The 19238-nt window shown below is 34.9% G+C and overlaps 1 protein-coding gene across 11 annotated transcripts in view; it reads left to right on the top strand.

Annotated features, from left to right (window-relative positions):
- ESRRG (estrogen related receptor gamma) overlaps window positions 1-19238 on the top strand; it is a 597265-nt gene that overhangs the window by 369650 nt on the left and 208377 nt on the right. The window contains exons 1-3 of one of the 11 annotated variants that reach the window (XM_023203731.1): window positions 1457-1689; window positions 9712-9887; window positions 10327-10445. The exons of 6 other annotated variants lie outside the window; for them this stretch is intronic. Coding sequence is in view for 2 of the 5 variants with exons in the window: in XM_023203725.2 (XP_023059493.1) it covers window positions 17587-17657 (71 nt within the window). In the remaining 3 variants the exon portion in view is untranslated. Of the gene's footprint in view, window positions 1-1456; window positions 1690-9711; window positions 9888-10326; window positions 10446-17529; window positions 17658-19238 lie in introns of those variants that run through there. 4 more of the 11 variants (XM_023203730.2, XM_023203725.2, XM_023203733.1 and 1 more) reach the window with 4 other exon arrangements.

Raw genomic sequence — 19238 nt, 5'->3', positions numbered from 1 at the left:
TAAGCAGTAGAGCTGAATTATATCAAAATTGTGGGTTTTTCACTCTCCATAAGGTAGCAGTTATCTCTTCACCATAAATAGCTGGTATCTATTCCAATGTACATTTGCTAGTATAAAAAAATCCTGTAGATTAAAATAGGACCTAAGCAAACTCTTTGTTATATGGAAATTAAAGACATGGTATACACAATTGAAGGATGAAAAAACACACTTGTCCTCTTCTATCCTCCTTTTATTTATTTATTTATTTGAACACTTTTGATTGAGAATTCTTAGTTTTGTAAATTATTATCTGTCTGAAACTTGTTCTTATAGTGACCAGACTGTATGATGGTTTATAAAATGTTTCTGGGTTTATTTTTTTTAAAGCATATAGGGTGCCTTATGTATAGAAACAAGTATGTACACTGTGTTTTATTTGAAAGCAGGATGTTTTGGGTAAAATCATATATATAATTATATGCCTCCTAGTTTGGAAGCTTGTACTGAAATATATACAAATAATTAAGAATACTTTTAGTGCACTGTTTAGTAATGCTCTCCCTATTAAAAAAAAAAAAATGCTGTCTTTATTTTGTCAAAATGCATTGAAAGAGATTTAATTCGCTATTTACCCCTACAACTCTCAGTCTCCCCACCCCTAAAACTGAAGAAGCCAATTTGTCCTACGGTTGTTTATCTTTGTTTTGAAAAGCTATGCGTTGTATCTACATGTAAAGAGACAGTCGCAGGTATAGAAAGGTTTACACATATAATTTACTTAGGCATTCTCTCAAATTGTATTGTCACTGTTTCCTCTTCTGTAGTTGTGTAAAACTGCATTCCACCTCAGAGATGACGATCCCAGTTCACATGCTCAAACAATTTAGAAGAATGTCTTTATTATTATTATTATTAATGCCCAGCATACATCAGGAAAACAGGAAAAGACATGATTAGGAATACATGAGAAAGTACAGCACCAAATAAACAGCAGCCCCCAGTGTAATCAAAACACAGACAACGGCAGGACAAACTTAATTCTCTACCTTCCGCAGAATCCTTTCCCAAATTAACTGAGAGTCTGCGTGAGTTCTCCTTTTCAAGGCAAAAGAGATCTTAGGTTAGAAATCAAAGGCAAATCCCTCCAGTGCTTAGAGAGTTAAGTTAGTTATGTTTCTTTTGTAGCTTCCCAGAAGAAAAAAAAAAGAGAGAGAGAGAAAAGGGAGGAAAAAAAAAAATCAAACCCGAGAGTGTGTATTGGGAGCGTTTCAACCGCTCCCTTCTCCGCTCCCTTTTTCTCTGCCCACTCTCAGTTTCCAGCCCCCTTCGGCTCTCTGCACCCTGCCTACCTGCCTGGCTCCTCTCGCTCCGTGCAGCCTCCCGTCGCCTCCCTCCTGATTGGGCAGAGGCCCCCCAATCGGCTGCGCGGCTGGGCCGGTGGGACTGCATATGTAAAGCCCTACTTCATATTAATAAGCTCCAATCGGGGCTTTAAGTCCTTGATTAGGAGAGTGTGAGAGCTTTGGTCCCAACTGGCTGTGCCTATAGGCTTGTCACTAGGAGAACATTTGTGTTAATTGCACTGTGCTCTGTCAAGGAAACTTTGATTTATAGCTGGGGTGCACAAATAATGGTTGCCGGTCGCACATGGATTCGGTAGAACTTTGCCTTCCTGAATCTTTTTCCCTGCACTACGAGGAAGAGTAGGTACCTTTTTTCTTTCCTTTTTAAACTCGTCGTGGGGGTGCGGGGGTGGGGGCGGACAGACTGTATCTTTACACACTGATTCAGGTAATGCCCTGGGTATTTTGTGTGCACGAGTGCTTGTTTGTGTCTGTCTGTGTCTTTTGTGTTGAGGGTGATCTCCTAATTCAGTAAGTCGAGAATTGTTCTCTGACTACAATGTTACCTTTGAGGCAAAGCTCAGTGACTGTCAGTAAAACAGCTGTGTGACAGTCACTTCTTATTCAGGTGCTAAGAATAGGCACTTGGCACAAATGCTTAGTGAACTGTTAAAATGCATCTTTTACTAGGACCCATTTTCCCAAGGAAAGATGTTTTAAAATACAATATTCAAAATGATTTATACTATTGAGTGCCTCTTATGTATTTGCAGTTTGACAGATATTTTCAGCTCCTTGTCATTTCTTACCGCGCAGAGTTAGAGGCAAAATTGCACATTTACTAATTCTCCTTCAGAGAACAATTTAAAAACTAGCCCTATGCAATTCTGAGCTAGAATAATGTTATTTGCATGGTTAGCGTTAAGTCAGCACTTAACTGACAAATCAGTCCATTAGGTAACATGAGATTTTCACACATTATAAATATTTAAGGGGGGGAAAAAAAAAAACTAAAGAAGAAACAGTAGTGACTTAAAATTTTTCCCCTTAAATAAACACTGTTCAGAGTGTGGATTTGTCTCATTTATTGTGTCCAGAAAATATAGACAAGTACTTTCGTTCTTACATGCAGTTTAATTAGTATTTATGAATATCTTTATGCACACGGAAATATATATTTAGATTACTAAAGGGGAGGAGTGCGTAGGGGGTACGAGAAGTAAATTAGGCATTTTTGTGTAAATGAGTAGGTCATAAACTTAATTTCAACCTACTGTTAAGATAAAATATTAGTATATCACCAGAGCTGTCACTGGTTTATCTCCCTTTCTGTTGAGTCAGTTATATTGCTTTGCTTTCACATTACAGTAATACCAACTGTTATAATTCTGAAAAGAGTGCCCTTGGCAAACATTTTTCTCTACAGATTGTGAAGAAAATATCAAACTCTAGAAGATGAGGTAGTGCATTATAGGTAGATGTCCACTAGCTGTCCTTAGTGACTGCATATTTGCATTGCTTTGTAATTAAGTAAGAGATGAAAAGTGACTTGCAGTCTCAGTGGCTGCTCCTGTATGTTTGAGCGTGAGTGTGAGTGTGCGTGTATATGCACGATCACACATGCACATCCGCCCACGTCCACGCTCACACAGGGAATATTAGCCAAGAGATGGATTTAGGAGGAACTGAAAGATTATAAGGCTGTGCTTGCATCAGTTTGAAACACTCAAGGGAAGAAACAACCTTAAGATGTGTAAAAAATAAAAATGAAAAATAAACAAAGGTAGGACTGCCCACTCAAGTGTAGTTTGAAGGTTAGTATACTTCGGGCTGTAGAATTGGAGAGTTTAAGATGTCTTCGTGTCAGGAAGAATGTCTTATCCAAGCACGCCCAGATTCTGAACTTTGTCTTGTAAATAAATAAAGAAAACAAACTTTTAAAATTCCCCAGAGCCTTCTTTTTGAAGTAGTTTCCTTGAATTTAACTTCTTATAGCTAATTTGAATAATTCGTTTAGATAAGCCTCTTAAAGCAGATGCATTTAAATGAAATCAAGGCACATGTCCTTTTGGCTTTGGCGCAAGATTCAAACTAGCTTTCTTTTGGGCTCAATTAAAAGTCATCTTTAAAAAAACAGATTTATTGTCTGCCTGCAGTTCTGATGGTTACGTGGTTCACTGGACAGACAGAAAGATCTAACGCTAAGCAACGCATCTGCCTCTCTGTCTCAATTAATAAACCACAGAATTTATACATGCTATTAATATTCATAGTAATTGTATTGGGTTAAACCCCATCACGTGTATGTATACACAGAAATGAAACCAGAGTTACACAGTTTTAGAGGAAAATATTGAACAGTTTCTGCTTTGGAGGTTGTTAAAAAGATTCATACAATTTATTGACCACCGTTAAGAGAGCTTAAAATGTTAACCTCTAACTATGTATTTTTTTATTTTAGGAAATGTGCCAGCACATTAAAGAACATAATACTTGAAAGCTTGTTTCACATTTAATAGCAGTAATAGCTGATAGCATAAATAGATGAAAATAATATATCTGCTCATTTTGACATATGTGTCAGTCTAATCATTCTAAATGAGTGTGCTCATCACATGAATCCCTTTCAACCTCTGATTAAAATGTAACATTGACTACAGGATTATAGAGCGGACTTAATTTTACTGACTGTTTTAACAGTTGTCACAGCTGTTGGAAGAAGGAAAGGCAACTGAAACACTCCAAAACAGACAAGGCGAGGAGAGAACAGTTTAGTAAATTTCAGCCTGATCACTGAAGTCCAGACATTGAAAATTTAAGTTTTGTGTTTTAAGATTCTTGTTTGGAGCTACACAAGTTTTATTTTGCATGTTTCACTCTTTCTGTTTCAGGGTTTTCATGTTTTTTCTTTTTCTCATCTCTCCTTTTTTAAATCTATACTAATTAAAAAAATACAACAATCCCAAAGTAATTCCATAATGTCAAATTATAAGTGATAAAATAGGCAGAAAGGAAAAATGAATGCAGTAACAGTAACAACAACAACAAAAAGCCAGAATCAGAGGGTATGCCTTTTTTTTTTTTTTTTAGGGAATGATAAGAGCTTGGCCAAGTCACTTTAGATATGATGTTATTTGAGAACTCTGAACAGACACTTTATTTTTTCGAGTAAGAATACTTAAACTCTAGACTTGGAGCCCACATGACTTTTCTTCATGTTTCGTTTTTTATTTTTTCCCTGCAAATCTTGAAAACACCTGCAGCCTTAAAGGTATGTGGTGTTGGTGGGGTTTTCAGATGATTTCTCTGTAAATTGCTTGAAGTGACAACCAGCTGCAATTAGTTGTGAGCATTCTTGAGCTGTAGTCTTGTAACCTTGCCCATTACATTACTAAAGTGAGCAGATTAATTCTATTTTCCTGAAAATTAAATAATCGTTGTACATGTTCCAAACTACATATAGTTGAAGTGGCCAGATGACGAGTATTATATAACATATGATTTTTCTTCTTGAAGTAAACAACAAAAAAACAAGTGTTCCTGAGTTAATGAAATATATGTTGAATAGGAGTGGTGGATAAATGATGGGTACCCCATGTTCCACTAGCCCTTTGTGTCAGGGTATTTATGTATTACCCTATACACATTTGGTGGTAAGTTTAAAAATCCCTTTTTTATAGAAAGGACTAAAAAATAGCTTTCCATTTCCTGGGCAGAGCTAAGGGTGATGGTGTTGGCTATTTCTTCTTATAGTGATGGTTTCTCATCTTAATGTGTTTATGGCACTGCTGCTTTATTTACTGAGCCTAGTGTGTTGCAGCGGTAATTAACCCATGTTATTAGCAAAGCCCTTGTGGATATCCATTAATTCTCTTGCATAGATGATCATTTTTCTAGTGTTTTCCCCAAATAAGGTATCATTGTTCTGTTTTTTTTTTTTCCTAAATTGACGGCCTTTGATATATTTCTTTGATTTAATCTGACTTATAATATATATTGGCCATTTTATAAAGAATAGTAATTAATTCAGCTTTTAAAAATGCTAATAGAAGCAGGAGGAAAGATTTTTTTGTTGTTGTTCTTTTCAAAGTGAAAAAAGAAAAGAAAAGAAGGTTTAAAAATAATGCAGGAAATCAGTTTTAACTCTAAATTTTTCAGATTTTACAATTTATAATAATTTATTTCTTTGGGGTATTTTAATCAGTTTTTTTCTTACTTAGTTAATAACACTTTAGGCATTTTCCTAAAATATTGAGCCAGCAGAAAAATACTTGTGCTTCCTGTGCTGAGAAAAGATAAGGACCATCTCATTAGCCGGGCCATACTTTTGCAATTAATTTTAGATACCTGGTGCTATTCATCAAAGAGGGCAGCTAACTTCTCTATGATTCTATTTAACAATACTTTCACAATACCTCACTCCTGCAAGAATTACAGACAAAGAAGAAACCGTTCTTTTGGAAGGTAGGCATAATGCCCAATCTCAAGTCCGTATCACTTACGAAAAATTCCTCAACATTTGTTTTAGCCCAATGACTAAACAAAATATTTCTTTGTCTTACTTGTAAAGTGATGTTAAGCACTGAAGGTTTTGCTTGATATTATTTTATAAAATAAATTATATGCTGATGAGATATACTTTTTCATACAAATGACAATTAATAGCAATGATTTATATTAAACCAATTAATATCAAATAAACTTTTTAGCATCACCTATCCAGCTTTTAGAAATAAGAGGAGAGGGTCTGAGGGATCTCAATAGAACTTTAGAATCATTGCAGCACTTAAGCTTTGCTCTGAATTTTGCTTCACAGCAAATTCATGGAAGAGAGAAACAATACAATGTTGATCTGTTGTAAGTGCATATGAGCTCCGGCCCTAGCCAGCTCTCTGGAGAGAAATCTTTGATTATACTGGCCCAGTTTGTTCAGTTTTTATCTCTTTTACATCCACTGGCATTGTATTAAATTGTCATTGTCCTAAAGCACAAGAGATAGAAATGAATTGCAGTTCTCTACATTCTCTGACAGTGAAATATTTAACCTCTCTTTCTCCAATCATACTTATGTGTATATTTGATAGTGCAAGGATGACACCAAGCATCTCTGCCGCTTGACAATCTTTCCATTGCATTTTGTATGTTTTGTCATTGATTTTTTTTTGATAGCCATGTATATGTGGATATACATGATCTATAATATTATTAATAAATAAATACACACATGGTACTTTAAACTCAAAGCAGTCAATAGGATACACAGGAGTATATTTGTGTGCATGTATAGTATGCATGTGAAATATGCATGTATATGGGAAGAGGTAATCTATGTAGATTATAGATGTGCTGCTAAAAGTATTCATGTGCATTTATATAATAAAGTAGATCTCAAGCATTATTCTAATCAGTTAGTTGCCAGTTAAATTTGCCAGGCATGATTTTAACCTGGAATTGGTATTTCAGTTATTTACAGATCTGATTTTAAACTGAGTTTATTTAACTAGTGTGTATTAGACAGTTAACAGGTAACCTAGTAAGTCAGTTTGTTTCTGATTTTAGAATTTTCACATTATTGTTATTCATGTATTCAGTATCTAGAAATCATAAATAATTTGTAAAATAGGTAAGAAACTACTGATATTAAATGTATAATTTAATGGTTTGGGCCCATATCCAAGAAACAATTTTGAATTAGCTCTTGGCTACATTCTTTTCTTACACAATTGGACCTGACAAATACATCTTAATGTAAAGCATGATAGCTTTCAAACAAATGCAAAATATGAATTTCATTTCTCTGCACTACATAAACATGTCATTTGCTCTTTTTCTAAAAGCAAATATATAAAATTAATAAGTATTATATTTCTATAAAGTACATTATAGATTTCAGAATTATTTAATTTTGTTCTAAGAGGTAAGTTTAGAAGTCTGTGAATTTACTTAGTAAATGAGTGTTGAGAGAAACCACTTATGCAATTGCTCTTTCTATTCTAATTCTTGTTCTCATTCATATTCTGTTTAAAATTCCTAGATTCATTGCCTACCTTTATTTATTTGCATAACATTTTAACAAATTTACTGCTATTGTGTTTTTAAAAAAATTCTGCTAACCGCTTCTTTATGCCAGTCTATCAGATCAAAGTTAACTCCTTTATTATCTGAGGGTAGGGAATGACAGACTTTTGAATGATTTACCTGGCCTTTTATTTTTGTTTCAAGTTCATTTTTAGACTTGTACTTTGTAAGGTCTAGGAAATCTTAGCTAATAAAATAATTTCCATTCAGAGTTTTAGCACACACATCTCTCCACTCTACTTTTTCTTTCCAGAAGTGAAACATGTTTCTTGTTCTATGATTTGGACAATATTTCTCAGTATTTTCCGAATGTGTTTTCTAATAAATTATTCAGGATTTTCCAAATGTATCTTCTAACCAATTATCCAAAACTATTGAATTGAGAGAGTTTAGATTTAGTTAGAGTTGTATATATGTGTGTATATACACAAATTTCCCCTTATAATGTTTAAAAATATTTTTTAAGTGTTTGAGGGAAACTTGTTTTTGATGTTTTGATTTCTTCAAATGATATGTCATTTTAATTTATGACAATGCACATATACTTGGATGGTAACTTACTAAGGCAAAACAATGAAAGAAAAAGCACAGTTTTAAAGAAAGTGGCTTATTTCTGGTCAATTAAAGTCCATTTCAGTATACTGGCATAGATCTATGTGTGCATTTCAATGTAGCTATAAAACACACAACACTAACAATTAGAAATACAACCTATGGCTATATGCAGTTCTTTAAAACAATATAGAAAAGGAAAACACTTGGTTTTGGCATTTAAAAATTTTTAAATACTTATTAAATTGCCAAAACTTACAGGGAATCTATTTCAGATTAGATTAAATTCTAAAAGAACTGAAAAGTACATTTATATTTTAATTGTAAAAAATAACCTTTGTCATATATATTCATCTGTGACTTCTCATTTTTCTTTGAGTGAAACAAAATTTCATATATACTTTTCCTCATTTTGGTTGGAAGTACACATTATGTGTAATATGCTTTGGCAGGACTTACCTAGCCAAAGAAAACAAATTAATATTGGGCATACTGAGGGCTATCAGGTATATCACAGACATGTCAATTTAACTTTGTTTCATTATACACCTTCTCTGCAAACAGTTGGCTAAGATGGTACTAAATAAAAGGGAACCTACCAGTAAATTCTCATATCAGATTGATGGCTAGTATAAATGTAATGAAAAAACAGCTTGCTTGCTTACTTATCTTTAAAAATGAACTGTAGGAATACAGATAGCATAGATAGCAGTAAGTTTCCAAGAAAAAAAAAAGAATAACTTAGGCTTGTCAAAATTTTTCTACTACCCTGAAAGCAAAATAGGATTAGAAAGACAAAAGTCTCTGAAGTGGTGAACCTCAGTTGCTCTTATTTGTGAAGTAAATAAAAACTTAAAGAAGGAGAGAATCCAAAGGAACATGGACAATCCACCTTTATCAGGGAACACCTCTTTTTGTTGCACTTTGCATACATTTTCTGGAAAAGAAAAAAAATCTTACGCTTTCATTTTGTATGGCATATTCAATATGCAAAAGAAAAAAGAGAAAATTAAAACATAAATTAAGAACTTATGCACAGAAAATAGGCAGAAGCACAGTAAATTCTTTTTTTCCACATGATCAGAACAATATCTTTGTAAATGATAATTACTTTTTCATCTATTCTAGAAAGATGTTACTCATTTTTCATGGCTTTTGAGAATTTGAACAAAGGACCCGTTAAAGAAATATATATTTTTTTCATACTCACAATGTGAGTGAAAATATCTTAAAATGATACTTTTCAAGGCAGTTATTATGTAACAATATTTATAAGAACTTACGTTGCTTTGAAAATAATACTAACTGCATATTAATCATATATCCAGAACTGCATCCAAAATTAACCAAAATAGCAGGTCATATAAAAACTTATAGACTGAGGTATTCATTAAAGAGAAAAAAATAATAAACTGTGAGGTTGTTCAATTGATTGCCCTTTGCCCTCCATAATTCCAAAGTATCCTAGTACATCAACTTCTCCAAAAATGTAAGATGGGCATGTTAAATTGTACTCATTTTTCAATAAATAAAAGAATATTCTGACAATTTTAAATTTCTTTTCAGCCATTAATTCATTAAAACAGATCAGATATTTTGAGGAGGAATATCATATCCATAACCAACCGTTCATGACCAAAGAAAGGGAAAGATGGATATGGTTGGTGAGAACCATGTCTTTTTCCTATGACAAAGTGACTGTATACAGTTGGCGCTGGGTCCTATGAAATGACGGAAACATCCCTTTTATTCATAGACTTGAATGAGACCTGCCTCATCAGTCATGGGATCATAGTGTCACAGATGGAAAAGCAACCATCAGCTGAATTGTACTGAACTACACACTTGGCTAATTCATCTTATTGCTCTACACATCTAAAGGAAGGCTCATTCTGTTCTTGGAGTCTAGACAGCATCAGGAGTTGGGCTCAGGTGGGAGCATGTGGCCGCCTTTTTCTGTTCTCTCTTAGTCATTCAGCAAAGGGAGGTGAGGAACAAATGGACAATTTATTCACAGAAGCTCAGGCAGAGATTCTTTCCTAGGGTCAGGAATTTGTTGTTACTCAGTCATTCAAGTAGATTTCTGATTTCTCTTATATTCTAGAAATGTCATTGTTATCTTTCATGCTCCAAAGTACTATCCATAAATGATTAGGTGTGTCTTTCAATTCATATGAGCCATGAACTAGTTTAAGCATTTATTAATAGATAGAAATGGAGAACAGATCATCTATTTACTTTAGTGTGAATGATGATTCTTTTTTCATGCCTTTATATTGAACTATTCAGTTGGTTAAGTCTGAAGAATAAGACAAATAATAAGAGGTTAAAAACTCAAATTGTATTTTTTTATTTCTTTATTTTCTTATAGTGAACAAAACTTTAATGTCTAGAGCATTTATGAGGGTTTTAATGATTGGAAAATCTATCCTGAGAATGTGGTCACCATATGTGACAGCCTTGCTTTCTATCTTGTCTTCAGTTTCTGGGGTAAGTTCGGTGATATTGTCTATTGTCTTCCTTTGCTTACATTATAGAACTTCTCTGCTGCCACATTGAGATAACCTGAAGTGTGGGGGGAATGCCTGCTCAGTTCTAAAACACTTTCCTAAACACCTTCCCTTCCTCTATCCCAGCAGTATTTTCCTTCACAATTTCTGTTTCTATTCATCTGTTTTATTAAAGGGTCATTTACTTTGGTAAAAGGTAAGTGCATGATATTCACCCATATTTGCATACAGTGTACACTTCATTTTCTCTCTGAATTCCAAAGAGATTGCCTTCAACTTTTTATATTTGTTTTTCTTTTTGTTTCTGTTTGTTGTGCATTCTAGTTGAGTGCTTTTATAGTGTTTTCTTGATTGTTGTCAGTTTGGGATACTGGAGGCTGACATTTTTGTTAAGTTAATGTCACAGCAGAAAAACCTATGGTAAACTCGAATCTGGCTATAGTGCATAGAAGATACAACTTATGTTTGATTGTGTGTAAATACAGTTAGTTAGTTGGGGGTTTATCAGATAGCTTGGCAGAAAGAGAGAGGAGCAGTACAAACTGTTTTCAGTTAACTGTGCTGTTCATACACCTGATAAGATTGAGAAAGCTTTTCGAAATGCTGATAGGCTTTGAATAAGAAAAGAATAATCACTTCTACTGGCACCAGCTTATCGGGAATGAAGTAAAATGCCAACACTTTTACATTAGCAAAAGTAAATGTTTTAGACACTCTGTGCCTTTTTTCATTCAAGTTAAATAGGAGGGGTGCTTTTGAGTGTGCTGTAATGAATAGAGGCATTTATTACCTTGAAGAAATTACAGGTAAATATGTTGATAAAAGAAACTTCAGCATCAACAGCAGCTTCTTTGATAAGCAGGTGCATCTCTGCTGTACGTTCTCTGGAGAAATTAAGTACCCCTTTCTCCACTCCAATTCTATTAAACATCATTTCTGATGTTAGAAGATGCAGTTATGCCCTATGTCAATCCAGTCTCCCCTGTTTTTTTCAGCAGATGGGTTACAGGTATTTGAAACTTAGCTGATCAGACTTGTAAAATGCTAGTCTGCTCTGGTTAAATAAGTTAGGGCATCTGTGAGTTGTGCTGAATGAGCAAACTCCTACAGGAGAAATCTTTTTTTTTTTTTCTTTTCAAGAAAGGAATGAGATTAATTATAAAGTTAGGATTCTTTAATGAGAAGATAAATGTATTTGTCCAAGAAATAGTCCATCTTAAAGCACCTCCCCTTGAAAAAAGAGATATTGGTTTTTTTCTTCAATATAAACCATTAACTCTCTCAGTTCTGCCATTTTCTCTTCTTTGTAATTTGACGCCTACAAATAATTTGGCGTATTCAGATTTGATAAATGATAGTGCAAGAGCAGATTGATTGATTTTGGATTACTATTGATTACTCTCAATGAGATCACTGTGACACACTCGAATCAATAGTATTCGATTAAGCAAGGCACCACCGTTCTATACATTCAGCAGCAGTGGGGAATTCAGGAACAGAATGTTCACAAGCTGATAAATTGACAAAGCGTTCAGCTTTAAATAGCCCTTTGTTCAGCACTAGTTCCTTAAAATATATTTCACTGGAAAGTTCGTTTTTGCAACTCGGGACCTTTCTGTGGAAGAAAGGTCATCAGTTTAAGGTTTATTAAATTTTAACTAAAAACAACTGGGCTGCATTTAGGTGTAAAATAATTTAAGTACTTACTGCAGGCAACCTTCATGCTTTTGAGCTGTTGCTCAAAGGTTTCATTCTTTTATGAAGATGTCAATTGTAAACATAAAAATGCATCACTGGAAATGTAATGGTTTAAGATTCAAATGGAAATAAAAATTCCTGCCCGAGGAAAGCACTATAATCAAAATAAGGTGGTCTTCACTTTCTTCAGAAGTGGGCAAGCTTAGCAGCAGTGCTGGGAGGCAGCAGCAGGTAGCGCACCTTGATCAAGAGCACAGCTGCTTATATTTTTTCCTTCTTATCCGAGGGTATTCATCATGTCGCCAATACTACATGCAAAACACTAAATATCATTTGATCTGAAAACCGCCACTACTGCTGATACACTGAAATCTTTTTGTCCTGGCTAAACTTACAAAGACGCTGGAAAAAAAAAAAAAAAAATTCATGTCTCAAATCCTTTAGTCAAGGACCTCAAGGATAAGATTTTTCTATCATATTCCATTATCATGCAGTCTTGGCACTTGGAATGAAGCATTTGCTGTTCTGTTACATAGCATTGCTAAGTGGCTTCACCAAAAGGGGAGGATATAGTAAACACTCAATTGAATATGTAAATGTTCTTACATGCAAAAAACTTCATTTCACATGAAATGTTTACCACTAGGGCCTGTGTACCCAAGCCCTTAATAGGTTCCAGTCTTAAAATAGACCTGGATAAGTTCTCTCATTTTCATATTAATTTTTTTTAAGAACATTGATGTGGCTTTCTGAGGGAAAAAGCAATAGGAAGGTCAAGTTTGAAATCATAAAATTCCTTGATGAAACATCAAACTTTTTTGAATGAAAGTAAGGTAATGGGATTCTAATTATATTAGGCAGAAGCATGTGAAGTTGCCATTTTTGTAGGTCAAACAATGGTCAAGTATCAGTAATTTCATATGATTCAACACAATAATTAAATTTATTTCTCTACCGTTCATATTCCATAATCAAATTGAAAGCAACAACTTTTTTTATTATTTTTCTGATGGGCTGTCACAGATGATGGGAGACAGATGAATTCTATATACAATTATACCAAGTATCTTATAATATCATTTTTAGCAACTTTTTTTTTCTAGCATCATTAAATAGCTGCCAAGTATGACGTATTGTACACACTGAAAAAGTGTGCATTTATCTGCTATGTCTTCTGTGGTTGCTTTGCTGCTTTTGAGAATCCATGTAAAATTTGCATCTGCTGAGGAAGACCATGTCACAAAAGCCAGAGAAACCTCCTATGAGAAAACAGTAGTAACCCCCTAGAAAGAGCACATTGCTAAGGGTAAATAGTTTCAAAACAAATTGGGGAAAACATACCAACACCTCAAATATTTCATCCTCACATTCATTCGTTAAGCGAACCTTAATATGCTAGTTAGTGCTTTTTGTGCTTCCCCCAGAGAAGCATTAAAACTGTGCTCCATGAAATCTGTGCACCACTGTGGAGCGGGCAGCTACAGAACTTCCTGAGTTGGCAGTGGAGCCCAGGATGCTTTATTGGCTATTGCAGTCAGGAAAGGTGCTTCAGGAGATGTAATAAAATGACCCCAGAGCCACCATTTGATCCCCCAGATGTGCAGCTCCTATTGGAACTGTCCTGCACTGGCCAATAGGAGCTTTCTTGGCCCACCTGTGGGCAGAACCTGGCTCCCAGAGAGGAAGGAAACTGGCCCGGTCGGTCGATAGGTAGGAGGGAGGGGCTCTGATGCCACTGCTGGAATGTCAGTACAAAGTGCTTCTTAACTTAGGGTCACGTCAGGACTCAGTACGTTTTTCTCATTCTGGGTAAATGCACGACAGCTTACATCTTGTTTCAACGAGAAGGGTGGGCATCGTTTACTGAAACTTGATTGAGCGAATGCTTCTGCCTGGTCCCACTGTCAGCCTTGGAGTTTTCCCTTAGTAGTGCATTTCCCCCCTGTCTGTGGCACTGAATTTGATTTATCGCTGGTACTAGGATCAAAAAAGAAATCATTCCTTTTGATGTTTGCTATTAGGCGCATGAAGTGCAGCGGGGTGGGGGCGGTGGGAGGAGAGCAGTCTTAGTACACGAGTCACTGTCCTGGTCACACCATGGACACTGATGGCAGAATATATTTATTCTCTGTTCTCTGTTTTGCATATTTGGATGCAAAATTCTATGAGTAGAAAGGTTAACCATAGAGTATTTTAAATGAATGATTATATTTAAGTACAGATTCTTTTGTTAAGGACTCAAAGTAGTGACTCACATGTACACCTGATTACAACAGCATTTTTTAAAACTGTATTTGCATCAGTTTTATTGAAAGACATAAAAAGCTCAGGAATATAAATAACCCAATGGCAGTCAGACTTTTCAAAAAAAGCAACTGGTTGCCTTTTTTTGTTTAATGGCAAACTTGGGACATTGGAGCCTTATTTGCAAATGACAGGAAAGATTTTGTGGGGTTTGCTTCTCTTGTCTTCTGGACCCTGGGCAGGCTTTGTTTCCAGCTCTGTACAGTAGCTTTTGTCCAGCTTCTTCGTTAGTTTTAGTGGGATTTCTCCAAGCAGCATGAGCCCCAGCCCATCAGCAGGCTGCTAGTCAGCAGCAGGTGTGAACAACATAAAACAGGATTAACACTGAACCGAAGTGTGTACTAAAAACAGAACCCCTGCCTTGTTTTTAAAAAAGACGGCAGGACTGGAAGATAGAAGCCACTCTGGACTTGTACCCGCCTTGTTTACTAAACAGTGTTCAATGGGCTATGTAAATGGCTCTGTTTAGGTGCAGAGAAGGCATGCGAGGGAGCATACACTCATTTTCTCTTTTTTTAAAACTATAAACTCAAAACACATGCAGAAAATTCTTCTAAGACTCTCAGAAGAGAAAAGCAAAATAAAACAAAAATTAGGTAAATCCTAAACCAGGATTTCAGATTAATGTTGCAAAGATACTGTCCTTATTTACAAATTAAAAGTTGATTGTCGTTTGGTGTGTTGTATTTTCCAGCTCGAAAAAGAAATTTATTGTTTGGTTTATTCTAAGATTTTTTTTGTGTGTTTAGTTATGTGACTTAATTTATATTTTCACCCAGGTCGGCAAACCACAAATAAGTACAACCAGTAATTTCATTAGAGAGTATACATACTACCTCCATTTTTTTTTTTTTTTTTTTTTTTTTTTTTAATCAGCACTACTTACATAGGAAAAAAAAGCTGGCAAAAAAATCATAGTTAATAAAGGGGGTCTCATGAATTCAGAAAATGGATCATTGTGTTGAATCTTGGCATTTGAGTCAGTTTGTGAATATTTTGTTTGGCAAAGAGAAAGGGACATTTAAAAGTATGTTTCTCTTTTTAAATTAAACTAATTCTAGTATATATTAGGTTAAAGGTTGGATATATGTTTTGTTTATTAGGTTCAGAATAACATGTATTTTGAAACTTCCAGGCTTGGCCATATCCAGGAAGACATCTGAAATAAGAAAATAACAATTTAATTAATTAGAGAAATTATATATATATATACACACACACACACATACATATATATCTGTACACACATGCACACATACATAACTCTTCTTTGAACACATGCAAATGTAAGCTTTTTGCATATATATGTATTGTCATTACACTGATTTCTTTTTTCTTTTTTATTATACTTTAAGTTCTGGGATACATGTACAGAACATGCAGGTTTGTTACATAGGTATATAGGAGCCATGGTGGTTTGCTGCACCCATCAACATATCATCTACATTAGGTATTTCTCCTAATGCTATCCCTCCCTTAGCCCCCAACTCCCCTACAGGCCCCAGTGTGTGATGTTCCCCTCCCTATGTCCATGTGTTCTCATTGTTCAACTCCCACTTGTGAGTTGAGAGCATGTGGTGTTTGGTTTCCTGTTCCTGTGTTAGTTTGCTGAGAATGATGGTTTCCAGCTTCATCCACATCCCTGCAAAGGACGTGAACTCATCCTTTTTTTTATGGCTGCATAGCATTCCATGGTGTATATGTGACACATTTTCTTTATCCAGTCTATCATTGATGGGCATTTGGGTTGCTTCCAAGTCTTTGCTATTGTGAACAGGGCTGCAATAAACATATGTGTGCATGTGTCTTTATGGCAGAATGATTTATAGTCCTTTGAGTATATACCCAGTAATGGGATTGCTGGGTCAAATGGTATTTCTGGTTCTAGATCCTTGAGGAATCACCGCACTGTCTTCCACAATGATTGAACTACTTTACACTCCCATCAATAGTGTAAAAGTGTTCCTATTTCTCCACATCCTCTCCAGCATCTGTTGTTTCCTGACTTTTTAATGTTTGTCATTCTAACTGGCGTGGGGTGGTCTCATTTTGGTTTTGATTTTCATTTCTCCAATGACCAGTGTAATTACACTGATTTCTAACACTCCAAAAATGTGTTCAAATATAGACATTTATATAAGGTGGATCTATTTGAGAATATAATGTAAACTTTACTAAAATAATACTATTGAAAAGTAAAAAATTAAAATTTTGTTTATAGTTCTCTTTCAGTAGCATCTTGGTAATATATATTACTTTCATTGTCTTTTATATTCCAGGCTTAAATTGTAATTATATACTCATTTCTTCATTCTTTATTTACACTTATTCTTATTTTTAAAATGGCTTTTTTTCCCCTGAGACTTTGCTACTAATTTTATTTTAGAAGTAATATTGCCTACCAATTTAATTATGACTGTCTTAACACACGTTGAATATATCAAGAATATTCAAATCATTATGAACTACATAAATTCTAAAAATTATGTTTGCATTCCACAGTCACTATCTTAAAAAATTAATTTAACACCACTTGCCTTCCAGTGTATTTTTTTCTTAAGAAATGTTTATTCTCTTCTGTTTAGTATTTTTAAGTATCCTCCATTATGTACAGTAATTACGTTGTGGGTACATAGCTTAATGATAGTTAATAAAATCAGAAAATATCAGTTTAAAATGAATTTTAAAGTGTATTTCATATAACCAACACTCTGGTGTCAAATTAATTGTTTCTAGTCTCACAGTACATCAAAAAAGATTACATGTGTTCTTTTGCAGTTTTTAAAATCATTGAAGTTATCAATTTAGTGCATTAAACTGCATTTTCTTGATCACTCAAAAGTATTTGGCTATGTGGAGACACTGACTTAAGCACTAAGATCCTGAAATAAGTTATAAAAACACGTGAATATTTAAAAATGGGATTTTTCGTACCTAAGTCTCCAATGTAAACAGGGGTCAGTCTTCATAAAATAAAATCAAGACTTTAAGTAGCAGTAATTTTACATAAAACTTCAGCAAACTGAAACTTTCACCCTGACTTTCTGATTTTGGCTTTTTAGAACTGATGTGAAATTCACATCATGAATGTAATTAGGAATTGTGCATTTAGATCCTGAATGTGGCGAGAATGTGATTGGGGTCTTGGAGCAGTCAAGTCTGATCTGGCCTGTGCTCCTTCAGCTAAAAGGTGGGCCTGATTATTTTACTTTGTGAAGACTTGATCACCAAAGTTGCCATTAAGTCTTAAAATGCTGAACATTACTTGTATATGATTTTTTAGACTGATTAAAGAAAAGGAAAAAAAAAAATGCTTTAAAAGATCATGTAAGACAATATATTTCCCAGGTAGCAGAGAAGGTAAGAAGGATTTGTTTGAACTCTAGAATGTGTATGTTGTTTGACTTTGAGGGAAAGGTTTGAATTAGTAAAATCATTCCAATCAAAGTAAATGACTATTGAAAAGCAGTTTTTATAGGAAAACCTTGCCCTTAATCTTGAGATAATCTCACAGCTATTGTCTTTGTCCAGCATTCCTACAGCACTGCCTGGTAGTTCCCAAAAGCCTGGGATTTCAATTTACCTGAGGACTCAAAGATTGAACTCAAAGCAGTTCTCTGTTTGCAGCATCTCTTCAGTGGATGCATTTTATTTAGGAGTTTTATTTATTTATTTATTTTTGAAGATACAGATTGGTTTGCTTCAGGTCATTAAAATTATTATTGTCTTTCACATTTTTAGATGTTTATAATTAGATGATTAGGGAAGTTAGGTAATAAGATTTATATTGGCATCAGTTAAGTTTATAGAAGGATTAAAATCATGGTATCATGGCACCATTGCCAATCGGAATACGCCAGAAATATCTCGAGAGAGTTTTTGTCAAGCGTTTATGCTCAATTAAAATTTATACTACATGTTACTGAGCGCTTGTCTCAGGATAGCTTGGCATCACGTTGTTGTAAGTTTCCAATTGCAAGTGATATTGCAATGCATTTTGTGTGTGTGTGTTGTAGTATTATAGGATTACAAACTTTGGAAGGGAAATGCCACAGTTTTAGAAATGACACCAGAAATATGAGACAAAGAACTATTGCAACATGGGCACAGCCAGCATTTTCTGCAACATCAAAAGGCTGTAAACATATGGTTTTTATCTTTTCCACTCCATATATGCAAAGGACCTTTATGTAAGCACTGCAGACATGAGCTGAGTCACCTCACCTATGTTTTTGCTTTGTTTGTGGGTTAATTTTTGCAAAATATTTGTGAACATGCTTTATCATCCCCTCGCCCACCGTAATGTTTCTGAGTTTTCCCATATCACTCCCTTTGAATTCTCTTCACTTTTTAAACCTGAAGTGGAATGTTTAAAATGGATGCATTCTTCATGTATAGTGCCAGAATGCTTCAGAAACCTTCACCATAGTCTTAAAAAAGACAAACTCACTAACAAAGCAACAACATGAAACATCAGGGGTTGCTGGGGGTGGGGGACGAGGAGGAAGAGGGCAGCTGGTAATTTATGATTTCTCTAGTATTGCATGTAAAGGATTTGCCAGTGTCCCACTTCCACCCCACCCCCAAACTACACACCGCTCAGTGTTAGGATGATGATAATGTACCTGGAAGGAAAAGGCAGTCCATGCCCAGGCAGGCAGCATCAGACAGGGCGCCTTGCCATCTGCCCCACCTGCTGCATTCATGAGTCCATCTGGTGACTGCAATAGCTCATTGTAGGCCTCTTCTGAGGAACATTCGGGCTGAAAAG

This window comes from Piliocolobus tephrosceles, chromosome 1 (assembly GCF_002776525.5).
Source record: "Piliocolobus tephrosceles isolate RC106 chromosome 1, ASM277652v3, whole genome shotgun sequence".
NCBI classification, from domain to species: Eukaryota; Metazoa; Chordata; class Mammalia; order Primates; family Cercopithecidae; genus Piliocolobus; species Piliocolobus tephrosceles.
Note: the sequence above shows the minus strand (reverse complement) of the source record. Positions and strands in the feature narration are given on the sequence as shown.